The sequence below is a fragment of the Schistocerca gregaria genome, chromosome X (assembly GCF_023897955.1).
Source record: "Schistocerca gregaria isolate iqSchGreg1 chromosome X, iqSchGreg1.2, whole genome shotgun sequence".
Taxonomy (NCBI): Eukaryota; Metazoa; Arthropoda; class Insecta; order Orthoptera; family Acrididae; genus Schistocerca; species Schistocerca gregaria.
The window spans coordinates 621223150-621244963 of record NC_064931.1 but is presented as its reverse complement, the minus strand read 5'-3'; the positions used below and the strand labels follow the sequence as shown (position 1 = coordinate 621244963).

Genomic DNA, 21814 nt, shown 5'->3' with positions numbered 1-21814 from the left:
TAGACATGCCCAGTGGAAACGATGTTCCAGTGAGTTCGATTGTATACTGTGAAAGGTCAATTTCTGCATGATGCTTATCCAGAAAGTAAAGTCTTGGGGTTGCACAATACTCCTTACTGACATGTGGCAACACTTCCACATTCTCCTGAAATCCTCTTGTTCCAATGCTAAAATTGAGCAGTGTTGCCTCTCCAATGGTGTCGTGTCATTGTTGGCTACCCCACATGACCTATATCGTGGATGAGGTCTATATAGTTTCAGACTAATGACTAATACGTGAGCCCCAGTGTCCATCAAAAATTAATGTTCTTTTCCTCTTACTATGCCCAACAAGCAGCATTCTGTCTTTGCATGTTTTTGCAGTATTTCATTTTACTAGGAATGCTGTAAAACAGTTGAGGCATTCCCTTTGTTATGTAATATATGCTTGTCCCGGTGTTGTCTATCCTGTATCCTACTTTGACAGTCACGCTTCTGGTGCCCTACTTCCCCACATTTGTAACACTGAAGTTGCTGGCATTGCTTTTGAATGTGGCCCATATACACATGCCATAACATTTTACCTCTGTGGGGATCCTAATAGCAGCAACAAAATCACATGGCTTTTCCATTCTGACCATTTTAGATATATCAGCTAATAGCCTCTGTGAGAAGTGAAGAAATAGGTGAATTCAACAAGGGTTTTTGCCTCTTCTGACTCAGATGTACTTTACCACTCTTGGCTTGTAAGGTGTCTACCTGATTTTTTAACATGACATTACTTTCTAACAATGCATCTACTTGCACCTTCAGAAGCTCAACTGCTTCATGCATTATTGCCACGTGTATTTCCAGGTTTTGTGTCACCTCCATCTGACAAATATAAGGGGCGTTCAAGAAGGTACGAAGTTGAGACATAATTACAGCCATTCACCATCTTGTGTCACAGTGGGACAAGTGTCTCAACAGACAGGGTCAATACTTCTAACTTACAGGTACTGGTTTCTGTAATTATTCCTTTGGCTTGTTTCTTTTTGAACGCCCCTTATACACAAATTGTGAGGGATTACTGCTGCAAGTATACAGCTAGAGACACTCGAAAATTAACCTTCATGCCTTATCATGGCCCAACAAGATTCAGAACATTGCTGCACATCATGGCCAACCATCTACAAGTATCACATGTAACTAGCACTACGTCATTCATAGCAACATTGGCTCAGGTAAATTATAATCTTGACATCTAATAGGTTAACCTTCTGATAGGCACGTGTATGTGTCAGATATGCAGCAACAATGTTTGTTACCTTTTCTTGGAAAGCGGTAAGGAGGGAAATCCCCCCTTCGTTCTGGCCTCCTCATTTGACCCTACCCTACGTCAGTCCTGACCGCTGCACGCTATGATAAACAGCAAGCTAGTAACACGTGTTTCTTATCTGAGGAATACGTGCAACACTCTATGTGAGTTTTTAACTTTTCATTTTCCATTATTTATTGTTAAGATTTTAATGCTTATTATTAATTTAAAGTAGTGTACATCGTGAATTTGTGTGTGTCTCGAATCAACAATGAAATTAAACTCTGTGTCAGATACGCGTGACCTTCAATGCTTGCGTCATGTTATTTATTCAGTTTCGTTTCATATTTCTTTCCTAGGTACTATTGGGGACAGAGAAATGTATAATTTAAACAATACTTTGGATGTTGAAGCTGTGATAAATGTAATTCTGCGTGATACCGATGATGAGGATGATCAGGACAACAGTTCTGTAGAGGACAGTGACATTGATGAAGAAGAGCACATATCGGAAAGAGATGGAGATTCTGATATGGAAATGAGTGCTCAGTTCAGCTCAGAAGACGATGAAGATGAGAGCACCAAATTAACATTTCAAACTATTCAAAGGAAAAGTAAAAATTTAATCAAGGTTTGGTCATGGCAAAAAAAGCCAAGGAACAGGCATAGGTGAGGTAAACAAAATATTTTTCTTCACCTGCCCAGAGTAATTGGACCTGTGAAAAACGTGACTAATATTCTAGATTCATGGAAATACCTCATCTCTGACACAATTATTCAACATATTGTAGAAAATACCACGAAATTTATTCTTGGAATACAAAATAACTATTCTCATTCAAGGGATGCTCAACAGACAGACACAGTGGAAATGAAAGCCTTATTCGGGCTGCTTTGTCTCAATGGGTTGTACCACGTGAATCGTCTGACTCTCGACAACTTATGGCAGGTGGATGACTTGCTAACCAACATGAGTATAAAAAGATTTTAGTTCTTAATGTGATCTATTTGTTTTAATGATGTGGAAACAAGAGAAGAATGAAGAAAAATTGACTTCCTATAAGAATCATATTTGAAGAATTTGTTGGGAACTGCCAAAAATGCTATTCACTTGGTGAAAATGTCACAATCGATGAAAAACTTGAATCTTTTTCTGGGGGAGACGCGGTTTCATATAATATATGCCCCCCCCCCCCCCCCCCAAAAAAAAAAAAAAGAAAAAAGAAGCAAATATGGCATAAAAATTTATGCTTTAGTCAACTCTCAGCTATTTTATACATATAATGTGGAAATATACTCAGGAATCCAACCAGAAGGTCCATTTAGTGAAAGCAATAAACCTTCTGATGTTATGAAAAGGTGAGCAGCACCCATTTTCTACAGTGAGAGAAATATCACGGCCAACAATTGGTTTACAGATTACGATTTGGTAAAGGGATTGGCATAAAAAAGGCACATTATGTTAATATAAGCCTCAGATTCATCAATAATTCACAGTGACTAGAAAGCAATAGCCCTGCTCAAATCTGTTTGGTTTTTGCAAAGAGGCAACACTTGTTTCATACGTGCCAAAAAAGAACAAGAATGTTTTGTTGGCATCCAGCCTTCACAGTGATGGATCAAAAGAAACTAGAAATTATAACTTTTTATAATCACAAAAAAGGAGGTGTTGACACTGTCAACAAACTTTGTAGGTCTTTCACTGCTGCGAGAAACAAAGCGATGGCCTCTGGTGATGTTTTTTATGAACGTTGCTGCCATAAATTAATTTATAATCTGGAAAGGAAACACCAGCATGAATCTCAAGAGAAGAAAATCTCAGATGACAAACTGCTTATTTGCTTCTGTCTCGGGTTAACAATTTTGTAAAATCTCAGATATCTTTCAAACAGACTTGTGCAGTAACATGTAAAAAGGAGAAGTACTAAAGTAACTGGAGACCTCCGTACAAAAGTTTTAAATGTGTTGCACACAGATGATGAGCACCAACAGCAACAAAGAAGAGGAGAAGAAGATCAGTGTCAGGACCCTCTGAAGAAAAGATGCAGGCCATGTTTAGTCAGTAATAAAACAAGAGTCACCTGTTTCAAGTGTGAAATATGTGGACAGTTTATTTGTTTACAGCATTCAAAAAATCTTCGTAATGATTCTATTTCAACTTCTAAACAACCACACGTTTCAAATATGAGATATATAGACAGTATGTTTTGTTTACATCATTCAAGAAATGTTTGCATTGATTGTATTTCAATGTCTAAATAACTTTAGTATATTGAGAAACCAAAATTTCAAACACAATCCTGTATAAATTTGACATTCATACATGGAAAGTAAGTATCAGTACTTCGAGAAGCTATGGGAAGAAAATGTGTGTTTTGAAACATAACTTTATTTTCAAATAAATTTTTTTATATTGCTTCTGTTTGTATAACCTATGAATAATACCTAATATTACTTTTATGATAAAAATTTAGTGTTTAAAAAGACATAAAGTTTATTAACAACAAGTGGTATTTGCGAGATACGTGTGACCGTCCTTGTCAGACCAGAAGGCATGCCTATTGGAATGTTAAAAGTGCCACTCTCTATAGTTGCCTTTAAATTTTGATAGGTCAGCAGGCTCGTGCAGCTTCACAAAAGTCACTTCTGTATTTCGGTGAATGTCTCGCCTAGCATACATGGCCATAACACACAAAACAAAACGACAGTGGAAGATGCACTCATAGGTGAGGCTACAGTTGGAACACTGCAGCCAGCTAATCCTCCAGTGTCAGATGCCGTCCTACACCAACACTCCTGACACCTAATGAAGTGCCCTCAGAGTAGGATGCTACAGTGAGTGGTGGTTTGAAGTCAGGAGGTCAGTGGAGCACCACCCAAGAATCTTGATAATGCCATCTCTGATGGAAATGCTTGTCTGAAGCCTGTAGGCATTATTAAAGTAGTAAAGTTTGTTGTTGTTACATTTATTGTCCACAAAATACAACAATTGAGATACTGATGTTTGCAAGGCCTGTGCTAGCAGGGTTGGAGGAAGTCTATCACCATGGTACGCACTAGTCAGCATAGCCTCACTGCCACCTGTGGTGCCAACTCAGCTATAGTGACAACATGAGGCTGGCAACCTTGCTTGTGATAGCATACAGCCATGCCCAAGCCAAGTGAGGCTGCACATACCTCCAGAAGAAGATGGTCAGGGCTCCCATGACCATGTTGTAGACTACATATAGGGAAGGCACTTACTAGCTCAGCTCTGACTATGCAAAGTCATGCAGAGAAGTACTGTGGCCTCTGTGTAGGGGAGAAACAGATAACATTGATGTCTGCCACAGGAACAAGGGGTGGGTGGCAGCAATATCACACCTCCACATAGCAGATGATGATATGCTATTTAAGCCTCCAGGAGGCCTGCTGGATGGTGACAGCCACAGCTCCTCATCAGTCTTGACCCTGTAGCCAGCACTGCAGCTCACAGCATCTTAAGTCCCTCCAGACTGGACCTGCTGCTCTGTAGAAGATGTAAGGCTACTAGATGAGTAGATGATTGACTGGCTTAGGCCTCCCTTCCCAGCTGGATGGCTGCAAAACTAAATAGAACTCCACCAGAACTGAAGCAGTATTTATGAGGGAGGGGCTTGTGTGCACTGCTAGTGCACATCATCCGGCCTGCTTTTCTTGTTCAGTCAGCAGCTGAAAGATGTCCAAAATCTGCCGTTCAGGAGTGGTAGTGGGTGTATTGTGCAGAGTCAGTGTGCTGAATAGTTTTTATTGAATCCAACTTAGACCTTCTTGCAACACTTTGTGCATTCACCATTATGATTATATATCTCTGTCGCAATGATTTCATCATCTTGGGTAACCAGCTATTTCAGTGTGTTGCAATAACTTCCATGTTTGCTGCTGCTCTGTCACTAGTCTCACTGGAATTTCTCATGGCCAGTGACCCATTTTGCACTTCACCTTATATTGCCAGGGAAGATCTTTGAAGTTTTTCTGCTTGCACCAAGTATACTATTCTGCCGTACTAAAGTAATTTTGCATTGACAGGACTGACTGTAGACCTCTGGTACATAGGTGAGTGGAGGGTCTGAATCAGAGCCTCTGATGGTTCTCTGACTGCTTAGGCTGCAGATTCCTCTACTTGCACCATAGGAGGGTGCGGTTTCAGGTTCTGCTTAATAAGTTAGTGGACAGTTTTTTTTAGGTTAGAGGGTCTCCAAAAGTACTGAAAGAGCTTCAGTCTCAAAGGGAGCAGGGCAAACGAAGATGAGGGTAGTCTTGGGAACAATTGGTATTGTAGTTGTAAAGTGTCATTGCCATGTTGGGAAAGAACCAGAACTCCAAGTGTTAATAGAAAGCACTGAAACTCAAATCATTATAGGTACTAAAAGCTGGCTAAAGCCGGAGTTACGTTTAACTGAAATTTTTACAAAGGACATAATGGTGTTTGGAGAAGATAGATTAAATACAGTTGGAACTGGAGTGCTTACTGCTGTTAGAAGTTGTTCACTTTGTAGTGAAACTGAAGGGAATTGTTCCTTTTAGTGTGGATAGAGGCTATACCTGAAAACCAAAATAAATTAATAATTGGTTTCTTTTACCAACCCCTCTACTTATATGACACAGTTCCTGAACAGCTGAAAGAAAACTTGAGTCCCATTTCAAGTAGGTACCCCTCTCATACCGTTTTAATTAGTGGTGACTTCAGTTTACCCTTGACATGTTGGCAAAAATACTTGTTCAAAGTGGGGTAGTCATGAAACATCATCCAAAATCATACTGAATACTTTCACTGAAAATTAATTTGAACAGTTAGTTCAAAAGCCCACTTGAGATGTGAGTGATTGGGAAAACATAACTGACCTCTTAGCAGCAAATATTCATGACCAAATAGGGAGTCATGTATAATAGAAGTGATATCTGGCATTCCACAAGGAAATGTTACCGGCCCCTGCCCTTCCTAATGGGTATAAATGATATAGGAGGCAATTTGAGCAGCCCTCTTAGATTGTTTGCAAATGTTGCTGTCATTTACTATCTAGTAACGTCACCAGAAGATCAGTGCAAACTGCAAAATAATTTGGACAACGTACCTGTATCTGTATGGTGTGAAAGGTGGCAATTGGCTCTAAATAATGAAAAGTGTGAGGTCATTCACATGAACACAATAAGAAGTCCGTTAAATTTCGGTTGCACAATAAATCACACAGACCTAAGTATTCAAGTAAATACTTACGAAATACAATTATGAATAGCTTAGATTGGAATTATGTTTCGGGGAAAATGTTTTGCTGGCAGAACACTTCGAACAGTGCTTAACAACTCACAAGCAGAGATCTTATGGAGTGCATGAGGGGGGGGGGGGGGGGGGGGGGGGAGATGCTTGCAAACACTGGGTTTGAAACAACATGTGAGAAATGCCAACTGTAAAATAGGGGAGGGCCAGTGGTGTCACCTAAGGAGCAACATCTAGTCACCACTGTGTGGCAACATCTTTGCATTTGAATCTGCAGTTTCAATCTTTGGTTTTTCAAGGTGACATTATCCACGTGGCCTGTGGGGGCAGGGGGGGAGGGAGTGGGCTGAGTGATGGGACCCAGCGATAGACTGGTGGTCAAGAAAAACACTTTATTACTTTCAGTGACACATTCCTCCATCGTCAATGTGGCTGCAGCTAGTGACAGTCATGGCAGTTTGGTAGTACTACTAGGCTCTGAAAGCCACTGTCACAAAATTCACAGTTATTTATACTGCTTCAGGGTGCATTCGTTGCAATATTATCCAGTACCTAGTTAGTGGCTCACAATAAGGATTTAGCCCTGCTGCGGTGACACCTTTCTGCCCGCTCCAACTATTACCTCTGTGTGGTGCAGGTTTTGCAGGGCACAGCTAGCCCATCTCACAATCCTTTTGCGTACATACTGCTATAACGTGCACGTCACCACATTGCTCTTACCACCAAGCAGTAGCTAATGCAACTTTCCACAGGGGTTTCTTACAAATGCGTACAAGTTTCACTTAAGACTACGTAGCAATGATACATTGCCCCCTCTGCTGGGAAGACCCAGATCCTCGGGTCTTGCACAAGATTGGTTCTCCATTGTAAATTACTTCCACCATCGATTTACAAAATAAAATGCACTCCCAAGATTATACTTGGCTAAATATACATTTCTTATACTACATTAGACTCTGTGGCTGCTTGTTTGAACTTTTTCAGCATGTCCATTGCTTAATGTAACTGTACCCACTGCACTTCTTTGCCCTTTACATGGCTTTCTGTATGCTTCCAATTTTCCTTGAGGGTAACAAATTCTTTCCTTTATTTAAAAAAAAAAAATCTCGCACTTGGGGGATCCAGTGTACTGGAACCTGGATTACTCATGAATCGGGTTGTTGAACGGCTCTTCATCTCAAGTTAAAGCTATGCAAAACAAAATCAGGGTCACCTTGGCACTTGGATGTGCAACACACTATATCAGGGTTACCCATCATCTACCATCCTGATACTGTTAAATGCGCAGCATTAGTTGCTCAGCAGTGATATGCCCATCCTGTGCCGCTATCATCTGATTCAGAGAGTGAACTAGACTTGGTTTTTTGGTGTCATTTATTAATGTAAGGTTATATTTATGAAACATCTCCAAAGGTTTGTCTGTCCAATATAGCTGCAGTTGTGTTATATTTAAGTGATTAATTCCCATCATTGTAGCTGATAAATAAAATGGTGGTCCTGTAATATCACATATGCTTCCATTAATTAAGAAACCACTGCCACTTAGTTCCATGCATTTCACTCCATGAGCTACCGTTGTTCATAACAAGTTGCCACCATCGCTACTATATCGTTATACACCCAGTGTATCCCATATAGGTGCACTTACTATAAGTATGCCTTCAGTTCCATTGCATGTTTGTGGCATGGTTGACCATCTGCCTTGCCCCTGAGCAATTGCATGACATGCGTTTCCTCCCTCTGTATCTCATGAGCAGGACATACAGCTGTATCTCACGAGTAGGACATACAGTGACTGCCCCATTTTGCATTGTTGTAGTTCTCTCTCTGCCATTACCACATGCCAGTTCCCATCTACAGTTATCAGCAACACACCACCCTCTTTTATCTGCTCAAACTTCCCCACTGTTTCTAACCTTGCCAGATATTGTGTACTGTGTAACACCTAAATGATGTGTTTATGTCTGCCACTGATACTGTCACTGAAATGCACAACTGTGCACTATCCATTATCACTTTCATAGTTTCCCCGTGATAGTACTAAGGCAGGTGTTAACTGTTAGGGTCTGGTATGAACTATAGTTCCAGCAATAGTTCTTTCTCCATCTTTCTAAATTCCTTCAGATATTGTTTGCGTGACAGTACCACCAGACTCAATTGGCTATGCAGTGACTGATGAATGGCTTCCTACAAGCTCATTAATTCCACTCTTGTGTCCCAGACACTATCCTCTAGTAATTGCCAAAACCTTATTAGCATTATCCTCCAATGCTTTCATTTGTGCTTGAATTCCCTGTAAATCCCTGTTTAGAATACTAGTAGATGCTCTGGCATAATCCAATACTTCCCTAGTTAGTTGTCAAAGCACATGTGCATTGTTCAGCTCGCCACTCTCCAAACTCGCAAACTGTGTGGAATGCCACTCTACAGTCTCTCTATTCCCTTCTGCTAACTCTCTCATGGCTTCCTCTGTCCTGTTTAGCTCACTCAAGTCATTTGCATCAACTGTTCCAAAAAACTGTCTTGAGTATCCTTCCAACAACATCTAATCATGCTCTTTTCTTCCTGCTTCCTTTATTCCCTGAATTTGTTCCGTCGACCATGCATATGCTATGAGCAAATTCTTGTAATCCCCTTGACACCTTCCTAAGTACTCCATTACTGTGCACTGGCTGTTGTTAACCCGAGAATACCTCTTCCAGTATTCTTATTCATTCTGTAGTTCCCATACGTTAAATGCCAATTTTAGTGTCCATCTGCAACTGGACAAAACCGAAACTCAACCGTCCAGGTGATGATCTTGAGGACAGGGAGCATTATCATTTCCCCTCCTCCAGAAGCCTGCTGTCTCTGGTCAGCATCTCTCACACAAAAGTTAAAGATAATCCTTATCCTAGCATATGCCTGTGATTGTACACAACACTACTTTAACAATCCACACAAAACAAATTGCAAGAATCATGATAAAACATAAGACACATTGACTGTCTCCTTGGCCTTAAAGAATACGAGATACAAGATGCATGGTTCTCCTCCTCCTCCTCCTCCTCCTCCTCCTCCTCCTCCTCCTCCGGTTGCTGACTCTTCTGCTCCTTATTCTTTTTCTCTCTTCCTTTAGTCTACAGGTATTCCTCTTGGGATCAGTTCTGATGCTCCCTTGAACTTTTATGTCAGACATGTTCAGTCGTTGACCTTGTTGGTAATTGTAGCTCACATTTACAGCTGATGTGGTTTCAATTATGTGGTATAGGATGTGATATCATGTCATGAACGTTTTTGTTTTTCCTTCCTGACTATATGGACTTGACAACATCACCCACTAGAGCACCTTGTATGGCCCCCCTTGTGTTGAGGTAAAGTTCACATGCATTTCACTAACACCTCTGCCTCTCCAATGCCTTGGTGTTTGCTTTTTAGACTCTATTCCAAACTTCTCTCTCCATTCCTGCAAACTCTTGGACTAATTCTCCATTCATGTTCCCTTCAATTTAATTATATCAATCAACGGCAATGCCTTTTTACCATACATCACCTCAAATGGCAACAACCCTGTGCTAGTGGGTACTTCCAAATTATGCGCACTCATCAAAAGAGATAAATTTGTATCCCAGTCCATATGGATGAAGTTGATGTAATCCTCCTGATTGTTCAATGAACCCACTCTGTCCTTCTGTCTGTTGGGAATCAAGCGGACTAGTTCTTAATTTTTTCACCCTTGACAACTAACGTGATTCTTTTATCAGGTCCAACATGAAGTTCGTCCCTTTATCCATTATTATTGTGCTTGACATCCCAAAGTTCAACATCCATGTAATCACCAACACTTGTGTGACTGTGACTGCTTATGGTCTGGCATCGGCACCATCTCTGTAAAATGAGAGAAACATTCCATTACAGTCAGCATGAAACAGTTAACTGCTGGAGTTTGGTTAAACCATCATAATACATCCAGCCCAATAAACTGAAATAGTTTTGTTGCTTCTAGTGGTCTCTGTGACAGTAACATACTGATTGACTTTTCTGCCACCCTATGATTCATTGCTCTTCACCCACCATGGCTAGATAAAACATGATCGTGCCTCTCTATAACCATCTCTTCCTTGAACTTTGCTGGTACTACCACTTGTGATCCCAGTCAAGCCTCCTTACTTAACAATCCCTCACACATGCTGAGCTGCTTACATTCTCCATCAGTACTCTGTGTTGCTTTCCACTCAGCAAGTTAGTGATACTGTGCTTGTATCGCTGCTACCTTCCTGGTTAGTGTGTCTGCATTTCCTTGTTTCTTCTCCAGTTTGTGGCTTACTTTGTAATCAAATTCACTGAGTTTTAATGCCCATCTTGTAAGTCTAGCAGATGGGTCCTTCAAACCTAGTAACCACTTCAAAGCAACATGATCAGTCACTACTTTAAATTTTCTCGTGGAGCAAACAGTTACATTGTCCAGATGCACTAAATATTGATTGGGCTGTAATCCCTTCAGTACTCCATCTGAAATGTTGCGCTCCATTTTTCAAGCCAAGCAGCATCCTCCTATGTTGATAATGTCCACAAAGTACTGAAAAAGCAATCTTTGTTCTATCCTCTGCAATCGCCTCCAACTGATGGTAACCACTCCTCACATCCATCATCAAGAAATATTAGCACTGCCAAAGATTATCAGTTGTTACTGTGGTGTTTGGAATGGGTAAGTATCTGTGGTTGTCTTACTGTTCAAATTGTGTGTGGCACTCCCACCTGCTTTTAATTCTTCGGTTGTTGATTGTCCTCGGTGTCGACATAGTGCGTTGCTACGCTGGCTCAAAAATGTGTTGTGGATTCCGACACACACTACTGTAAATCACGTTGCCAACAAGTGCATAGTTGTGTGTCACAGTACTTTAATTTCAATGTTCATGACCCCGTCAATAATACATAGTTAACAGCCAGTGCACTATTGTTTAACTTTTGATAAGCATCATTAATAGTTTGTAGCCAAACTTCCACATACTGCTACAATAGTTTCCTGTTGAACGTCTACGAGCAGTAAAATCTAACTACAAAGTTCACAGTTCTTGAAGAATAATCAGGTTCATATGGAGCACACACTGTCACTGTTTTTACACATGGCCTAATTGTTTAACACTTACACTACAGTTAATTTGCAGCATTGTTGTTGTTCGAACCAGCACACGTTACTCGTCAGAAACTCAGCTGTGGACTGACTGTCTCATGACCAAAAATTGGGCCCTTATATGTCATCACAATAATTGGTACTGAAACTACACATTGTTTGAAGTTAAATTAGCAGAAATTACAATTAAAACTTAACTCATCCACTTAAATGAATATATTGAAAGACTGCGTCTTTTTAACAGTTTCTTCTACTACGAGGTTTGGGCTGAATTATTTGTTTAAATAATGAAATTAACAAATATAGTAATGCAAACAATACTTCTGACAAAACTGTTAATTATTTTGGAATTAATAAGGCCTGGTTTTGCTAGCATGTTTTTGAATAAAGCTAAATAGAAACTTCAAGATCGCCAGCATTTCGCCTTCCAAATGTTTACAATTATTACAGAAGTTATATTTGTTTATATGTCAACAATAGAATTTAAGTTACAAAACAATCACTGATTTCACCCTATAACAAATGATACCAACTAGGAATAGTCAAAATAAATTAGAAAATCAATTACATACATAAAACTAAGCACAAAATTAGATCTGGTGCTATTTACTTTAAAAGTGAGGGCCAGTCTTTCTCTTTTATGGAAATGCAGATTATATTCACTTATGTTAATGATAATTAGTTAAAAGTAACAAAATGAATATAAGGAGACAAATGGCAAAACAATAAGGGAATTAAAATTATCCCAGCTTGCTTCGTCACAGGTGGTAGTGGCACCAGAATCAATACTTCCTTGAACCATCTCTAGTCTCTTTTGGTATGATTACAGTTCACGCCCCCATGGTCTACTACACTCCTGTGTTATGCCATTGGCCAACTGCTGATTCATAAATTCTTTTAAAATCAACTGCAGGGTCTGCACTATTCTGTATGGCTTTGTGTATGCCAGCACCTCGTTCCCCATAGGATTCCTGTGTTGCGCAACAGGCAATGCAGGCAATGGCTCATGTGGAAAGAACAGCTTTTGAAACTCAAACTCTTCCGTATGCGCTCTCTTTGTTTCCTGCAAATGCTTAATCTTCTTATGCAATGCAGTCTACATCTACATCTACATCCATACTCCGCAAGCCACCTGACGGTGTGTGGCGGAGGGTACCCTGAGTACCTCTATCAGTTCTCCCTTCTATTCCAGTCTCATATTGTTCTTGGAAAGGAGGATTGTCGGTATTCCTCTTTGTGGGCTCTAATCTCTCTGATTTTATCCTCATGGTCTCTTCGCGAGATGTACGTAGGAGGGAGCAATATACTGCTTGACTCTTCGGTGAAAGTATGCTCTCGAAACTTTAACAAAAGCCCGTACTGAGCTACTGAGCATCTCTCCTGCAGAGTTTTCCACTGGAGTTTATCTATCATCTCCGTAACGCTTTCGCGATTACTAAATGATCCTGTAACGAAGCTCGCTGCTCTCCGTTGGATTTTCTCTATCTCTTCTATCAACCCTATCTGGTGCGGATCCCACACTGCTGAGCAGTATTCAAGCAGTGGGCGAACCAGCGTACTGTAACCTACTTCCTTTGTTTTCGGATTCATTTCCTTAAGATTCTTCCAATGAATCTCAGTCTGGCATCGGCTTTACCGACAATAATCTTTATATTATCATTCCATTTTAAATCACTCCTAATGCGTACTCCCAGATAGTTTATGGAATTTACTGCTTCCAGTTGCTGACCTGCTATTTTGTAGCTAAATGATAAGGGATCTATCTTTCTATGTATTCGCATCACATTACACATTGAGATTCAATTGCCATTCCGTGCACCATGCGTCAATTCGCTGCAGATCCTCCTGCATTTCAGTACAATTTTCCATTGTTGCAACCTCTCGATACACCACAGCATCATCTGCAAAAAGCCTCAGTGAACTTCCGATGTCATCCACCAGGTCATTTATGTATATTGTGAATAGCAACGGTCCTATGACACTCCCCTGCGGCACACCTGAAATCACTCTTACTTCAGAAGACTTTTCTCCATTGAGAATGACATGCTGCATTCTGTTACTCCTCATCCAATCACACAATTGGTCTGATAGTCCATATGCTCTCACTGTGTTCATTGAACGACTGTGGGGAACTGTATCAAATGCCTTGTGGAAGATATAGGTCTATAGTTCTGCACATCTGTTCGACGTCGCTTCTTGAAAACAGGGATGACCTGTGCCCTTTTCCAATCCTTTGGAATGCTACGCTCTTCTAGAGACCTACGGTACACCGCTGCAAGAAGGGGGGCAAGTTCCTTCGCATACTCTGTGTAAAATCGAACTGGTATCCCATCCGATCCAGTGGCCTTTCCTCTTTTGAGTGATTTTAATTGTTTCTCTATCTTTCTGTCGTCTGTTTCGATATCTACCATTTTGTCATCTGTGCGACAGTCTAGAGAAGGAACTACAGTGCAGTCTTCCTCTGTGAAACAGCTTTGGATAAAGACATTTAGCATTTTGGCCTTTAGTCTGTCATCCTCTGTTTCAGTACCATTTTGGTCACAGAGTGTCTGGACATTTTGTTTTGATCCACCTACCGCTTTGACATAAGACCAAATTTCTTAGGATTTTCTGCCAAGTCAGTAGATAGAACTTTACTTTCGAATTCATTGAACGCCTCTCGCATAGCCCTCCTCACACTACATTTCGGTTCGCGTAATTTTTGTTTTTCTTCAAGGCTTTGGCTATGTTTATGTTTGCTGTGATGTTCCCTTTGCTTCCGCAGCAGTTTTCTAACTCGGTTGTTGTACCAAGGTGGCTCTTTTCCGTCTCTTATGATCTTGCTTGGCACATACTCATGTAACACATATTGTACGATGGTTTTGAACTTTGTCCACTGATCCTCAACACTATCTGTACGTGAGACAAAAATTTTGTGTTGAGCCATCAGGTACTGTGTAATCTGCTTTTTGTCACTTTTGCTAAACAGAAAAATCTTCCTACCTTTTTTAATATTTCTATTTACGGCTTAAATCATTGATGCCGTAACCACTTTATGATTGCTGATTCCCTGTTCTGCATTAGCTGTTTCAAATACTTTGGGTCTGTTTGTCACCAGAAGGTCTAATATGTTATCGCCATGACTCGGTTCTCTGTTTAACTGCTCAAGGTAGTTTTCAGATAAAGCACTTAAAAATATTTCACTGGATTCTTTGTCCCTGCCACCCGTTAAGAACGTTTGAGTCTCCCAATCTGTATCCGGCAGTCTTAGTAGCTTCCTGTGCCTTTTCACGGCATACGTCTTTGCTGCAGCAATATTCCTTTTCCAGAATTTCTGACATTACCGCTAACATTCACTTCAGTGGCTTGACCTCCTTGGTGCTAAAATTATCCCCATTGATGGGTATTACCTTGCCTCCATCCTTTTCTTGAAAATATACAGCACTTCATCTTGCTAGACAATATACTGCATACAATACATCACTATGTTTCAGCAGGTCCACTAAATGCAACATACCAATTGGTAAGTCAGGCTCCACACAGGGCCACAGGGACTTTTTGGTGCCACTCAACACACAATCATGTGGGTCATGATGTTGATGGAGAAAGTCTAACCCAGAGCTTCACGGACAGTTTTTTCTCTGAGCAGATGGTGAGCTCAGGCCTGTGAGCAGCAAGTACTATTCCCCCACCATAATCACAAGGAACAGGTTGATGAGTTGTGTAGAGGTTTGTGTAAATGAGGAGATCAGATGTGAGGGAAGTGCTTTGAGGAATCTACACTGTCTTAATTTCTCCTGTCACGTTGCGGATCACATTTCAACCTGCCGATCAGTACGAATTGGGTACTGGAAGTTTTTTCATTTTCCCATTCAGTTGCACTAAGAATCCTGGTTTATTTTCCAACACACCTGGTGCTCCCTCTGTAGACATATATAGATTAGTAAATCCCATGACAGACTATATTTTCTACACTTTTTTCAATGCCCCTAAGAATGTCACATCCATTTGTGTGCCTGTGATATCTGTGCTTTCATAAAGTGCTGTAGAATGTGTAATGAACACTTTAAAAATTTCTGGAAGCTGGCTCTGAATGTCTGCCATAATTTGTGTGAGACATAAGAGTTTGGTAACGACACCACACGAAACTCTTCCACCTGAACAGGACATAAATTTTGAGATCAAGTATTCTTTAGTAAATCACCATTTCTGAAAAAGTGTAAGTTCACCATTTGTGAAAAAGTGTAAGGACTTTGCTAAAAGTAGTATAGTTTTGTACCTCATCTGAAAGGCACAGTCACCTTAGTTTTCTTTCTCTTCTTCCTCCACCTCTTCAGAGAGCTTCTTTTTAAGCTTTTTTAAAACTATTTGTCCACACTACGGCCCTTCACATTTTCCATTTGCAAATTCTTTTACATGGTAAGATATTTAGTACCTTTGCAAAATGAAATTAGTGAATAGATTCAGTGTCTTATAATACAGTAAACATTTTGTATACCCATATTTTTGTATAGAGAAATAATATTCCTCACTCTGTGAACTGAAAAGCGAAAACATTGTCAGTGTTTCACAGTGCTAACTCATCATTGCTGCTCTTAAATGACACTGCTGTCAAAACTGACCCTCCCCTATTTAATAGTTGGTGCTTCTCCCATGTTGTCATGAGCACGTGGTGCATGCGCATTTCTCTCCGCATGAAAATAACGCAATTTATCGCTTGCGAGGAAGAGTGTGTGCAGGCATGAGTAGTCATGCTCAAAATCAGTGAGGTGTTAAGACTTGTCTAACCCTAAAATCATGCTGTAGCCTTCACATACATGAGATACCACATCTATACCCTGCTTAATTTAGGCTGACTCCCATAGCTTCTCTACATCTACATCTACATCATTACTCAGCTATTCACAATAAAGTACCTGGCAGACGCTTCAATGAACCGCCTTCAAGCTCTCTCTCTACCATTCCACTCTCAAACGACACCTGGGAAAAACGAGCACTTAAATTTTTCTGTGTGAGCCCTGATTTCTCTCATTTTATTGTGATGATCATTTCTCCCTATGTTGGTGGGTGCCAACAAAATGTTTTCGCAATCAGAGGAGAAAACTGGTGATTGAAATTTCATGAGAAGATCCAATCGCAATGAAAAATGCCTTTGTTTTAATGATTGCCACTCCAATTCACGTCTGTGGCACTATCTCCCCTACTTGGCAATAATACAAAATGAGCTGCCCTTCTTTGTATTCCAATTCATGTCTGTGGCACTATCTCCCCTACTTGGCAATAATACAAAATGAGGTGCCCTTCTTTGTATTTTTTCAATGTCATCCTTCAGTCCCATCTGATGCGGATCCAGCACCGCACAGCAATACTCCAGAATAGGATGGACAAGCATGGTGCAGCAGTCTCTTTAGTAGACCTGTTGCACCTTCTAAGTGTTCTGCCAATGAATCGCAGTCTTTGGTTGGCTCTACCCACAACATTATCAATGTGATTGTTCCAATTTAGGGTATTTGTAATTGTAATCCATAAGTATTTAGTTGAATTTACAACCTTCAGATGTGTGACTTATCGCGTAATCGAAATTTAGCAGATTCCTTTAGTACCCATGTGAATAACTTCACACTTTTCTTTATTCAGGGTCAATTGCCACTTTTACGCACCATACAGATATCTTTCTAAATCATTTTGCAATTTGTTTTGGTCATCTGATGACTTTACAAGACAGTAAATGATAGTGTCACCTGCAAACAATCTGAGACAGCTACTGAGATTGTCTCCTATGTTGTTAATATAGATCAGTAACAATAGAGGGTCTTTAACCCTTCCTCGGGGAATGCTGGATATTATTTCTGCTTTACTCGATGACTTTCTGTCTATTACTACAAACTGTGACTTTTCTGACAAGAAATCATGAATCCAGTCACACAACTGAGGCAATAATCCATAGGCGCACATCACTTACTGTATTGATAGCTCCAATACTTAGTCCTATTTTTCTAATCATGTCATAAATTGTTGCATAGAACAATGTTCATGAACATTAAGTTACTATCTATAGTTATTTTAAATGTTCATTTACAATATAATAGTTATTATTTAGTAATTACTTTTTTTAGCCTTTGGCTAGAGGTGTGGGAATAATTTATGTCTTTTATTTCTTGTGGCAGTCTGTTGTACAATTTTTACAATTTTATTCCATGGTATAATACATTATTTTGAGTTTTTGATCTGTTTCTTCTGTTTAATTACACAGTCTCTGGATTCGGTTCCATGGTCGTGTATTTTGCTGTTTCTGGTGTACAGATAAATATTTTTTCCATATATATGTTGTGTGTGATGTATTCACATAGGTCTGTGAGAACTTCTAACATTTTTTAATAATCCTTTACAGTGTGCCCTGTTACTACTATTCATGCAGGTCTTTTCTGTTTCTTGAAAATAGTCTGTATGTTCCCAGCACATTCCTCAGAACATTATCCTGTAACTGAGGATTGAATGTGTCTCTCCAAAGTAGGCTATTTTAAGGCATGAAATATTGTGCATCGGTGCGAGAGTACCCAGGGCATAATGTGCTGAGGATAACCTCTTTGCCAAAATTCCCGAGTGTTCTGTCCATTTCGATGGGCAGTCGACATTAATTCCCAAGACTTTGGTGTCAGCTACACAATCTAGTACATCATTGTTGACTGTCAGTGTAGTATCATTGGGATTTTTATTTAGTCAGGAGTTTATGCAGTTTGTCTTTTCCACATTTAAAGTTACTCTATTCTTTAATGACCAGTTGTGGGTGTGTCTGAGAGTTTAATTGAATTTTTTCTGCTAACTGTGTTGAATTTTTGTATGTAATCACTACAGTGCTATCACTGCAGTTATAAAAATCCTATTGAGGAGGGGGGGAGGGGGGGAATCATACTATTCTTTGGTATCATACTGAACATCATAGTGTATTTGCAGTTTAAGGGATACTTGTAAGGGTCATAGTCACTGTACTGTGATTGTCAATTAAAATTCTGTGTATTCATGCATCTATGAAACTAGAAATAATCTTAATATGACAACCACTTAATTTAATGCAATTAGAGTTCTTTTTAACCTTAATTGAAAGCTGGTTGTGCCACTCTTTATACTACATACCTTCTTTATGGTGAAAATCCTGCGCAATCTATATTTGTTTGAATGAAAGTTCTGCTTATGAAGTATTCTTTGCATATGTCGTTACCCATCTGCATTGTTGATGCAAGTTGACAACTGAACATAGATTTTCTGGTTGATTGTGACTTTTGCAACACTGACATTTTCCACAGTCAGGCTTTATCCTGTTAAAAGGCAGAACCCATATCTTCAAAACTCTGAACAATTGTTATAATAATAAATTAGTGAAACCAGCTCATGATACACTGGCTGGTAAGAATGGTGCAACTTTGTTTTATTGGTGACCACACAATCACCACTCTTTTCAAGTGCATTCATAGCAAATACTCATTCCAACTGTATGGCAATGAGTACTAAATTATGTTACTTTTGTTCCAAAGAATTATTGCAGCTTCAGTTTTGTAACATCCAGTTCAAAAATTTCCCATTTCTCATGCTATCCATATAGCAACAGCATCATTTTAGTTCATATTTGTTATTTATTTACTGTTGTGTACCATTAGTTGTACATTGGAATGAATCCCTGCTGTAATCAAGTAGTTTCATAATTAATGTCGCAACCAAATTCTTTAATGTATAAAATATTAGACAGTGCTTTCTTCCTCTAGTGTTACACTAACAAATCCTCCTAAACACAAAAAATTAATCATTGATGGATTGTTAAACTCTGAGGTAAATAAAGGAATTCTCCAGAACTCTTCTACAATACCATCACTGTAACATCCCACGCTCGTGACAGAGCAGGTTGGCACAGTGGATCAGACAATGGACTCACATTTGAGATGACAATGGTTCAAATCCTCATCTGGAAATATGCATTTAATTTACCCATGCTTTGCCTAAGTCAACTATGGTAAATGCTTTCTTTCAAAAAGATATTGTCAATTTCCTCAGCCATCCTTCCCAGTGTGTACCTGTGTTGTGTCTATAATGATATTATCAGTGGCACATAAACTCTAATCTTCCTTGGTTCCTTCCTTCCTTCCTTCCCTCCCTTTGAATTGAAGTAACGTGGCAATTGTAAAGAGTCCTATAAGAACTAAATTTATTTTATGCATAGTGTTGTTCTGTAAGATACAAGCAACATTCCTCAAATTATATGCATTCTGAGAATGGTGGTTTACTGTGAGCACACCAGGCAACTTGACCAATGCCGGCTGGATATTAGTTTATTACAGCCAGGATGTGACATTTTGTTGTTTTTGTGGTACCAGTCTCAAGCATTCTTCACAGTAGTTCAATCAAAGAAATAGTGATATCAATTCAGCAATACTTTAAGTAATTTCTATATGTTTTTGATTTTTTTCTAAAGCTTCCATATGCAGTGCTAATGTTTTATTCATATTCTTGCCATGTGTTTCTTTTGTTAAATCTAGATTACCTTATCACTCGTCATCTGTATGAAGATTCACGTCAACATTCTCCGGGTGCTTTGACTGACCTACGCTCAGCTCTTGTGAATAATACAATATTTGCATCACTTGCTGTTCGTTATGGCTTTCACAAATACTTCCGTCACTTATCACCAGGATTAAATGAGGTTGTTGATAGATTTGTTCGTATTCAAGAGGAAAATGGACATACAATTAGTGAAGAGGTAGTGACAATTGTGCTTTGATAATTCTATGTTAAATTGTTGGATACTCTGGTGAGCTATTTATATGCCTATTTTTTTTTTAAATTCAGTACTATTTAATTGAAGAAGAAGAATGTGAAGAAGCTGAAGATGTTGAAGTCCCAAAAGCACTGGGAGATGTTTTTGAGTCAGTTGCTGGAGCGATCTTTCTGGATAGCAACATGTCTCTCGATGCTGTTTGGAGAGTGTACTATCGGATGATGAAATCAGAAATAGGTATTTGACACAGCTATAATTTTATGTCTTAGCATATCAGGTACTAGATTCATTGGAATGACAAAGATTCATAGTGCTCTGAAATTGTATATGATTTGGTATACATTCTTGGTAATTAGCGTAAAAAGATGATAGACTGGTGTGTGTGTGTGTGTGTGTGTGTGTGTGTGTGTGTGTGTGTGTGTGTGTGTGTGTGTGTGTGTTGGGCAAAATATTCAGCCTCTGAACATGTTACTTTGTTACTCATACACTCTTGTTTCATAATTACTTCTGCAGAAACCATATAGTGGGAACTACAAGACTGTTGTGCTGAGGGAAACATAGTGATACCCCAAAATGTTACTCCATGATGAGCTGGCAATAACTGTTTGCAATGTGATATGTGCCTGGCATTAAGACTTTTATGCAGAGCAACATGAGATGGAAGAAACTAAGTTAGTGGTTCTACTCTGACATTCTGCACATGTGACAGAGTTAGTATAGAAAAACTTTCTGGGCCTCAACCAATAATAAAAACAGAAAGATTAAATGCAGACAGTAGCCATTCTCCAAGGAAACAACAAACTGGAACATGTATTATACTTTATGCAGTATGTACTACTGAAGAGAGTAGAAGGACATACAGAAAGCACAACTGGTGTCTATCAAGTTGGATTTAGGATGGGAAGAGAATACTTGGAATAGACATTACCCTAAAAACAAATGATAGAGCATAGGGTCTTGAAGAATAAAACTACATTAGTAAATGTTGTGGGCATCATGAAAGTGTATGACTCCACTGCCACAGAGACTCTTGGAAGGATCATAAAGAACAGAGGAATATACTGGTAGACGAAAACTGATAATGGAAATTCTCTCAGACACAAAGGTAAGAGTAAGATTCAGATGAGCACTGTCAGAAGAGTCTGGGATAAAGACCAGTGTTAAACAAGGAGAAGGAGTGTCACCAATTTTGTTCAACGTAGTGCTGGTTGAAGTGACCAGACATTGGAGAACAACAAACAATGAAAGGAAATGAATAAAAGATGCATGTGGGGGACAAAAAGGGCAATAGGGTTCAAGTGGACTGCCTTGCCTTTGCATATGATACAGCAGTAGTGAAACAGAAGAAGGTGCAAAGAAACAGCTTGACAATCTAAGCAATGTAGCCAGTGGAATGGAAGCAAAGATTTACTACAGCAAGACAGAGACACTGAATACCACTGG

At 39.5% G+C, this 21814-nt stretch overlaps 1 protein-coding gene across 4 annotated transcripts in view; it reads left to right on the top strand.

Moving 5' to 3' along the window:
• Positions 1-21814, top strand: part of LOC126299079 (endoribonuclease Dcr-1-like) — a 262481-nt gene that overhangs the window by 232005 nt on the left and 8662 nt on the right. For all 4 annotated transcript variants that reach the window (XR_007552718.1, XM_049990749.1, XM_049990750.1 and 1 more), the window contains 2 exons: positions 20133-20353; positions 20443-20608. Coding sequence is in view for 3 of the 4 variants with exons in the window: in XM_049990749.1 (XP_049846706.1) it covers positions 20133-20353; positions 20443-20608 (387 nt within the window). In the remaining variant the exon portion in view is untranslated. The remainder of the gene's footprint in view (positions 1-20132; positions 20354-20442; positions 20609-21814) is intronic.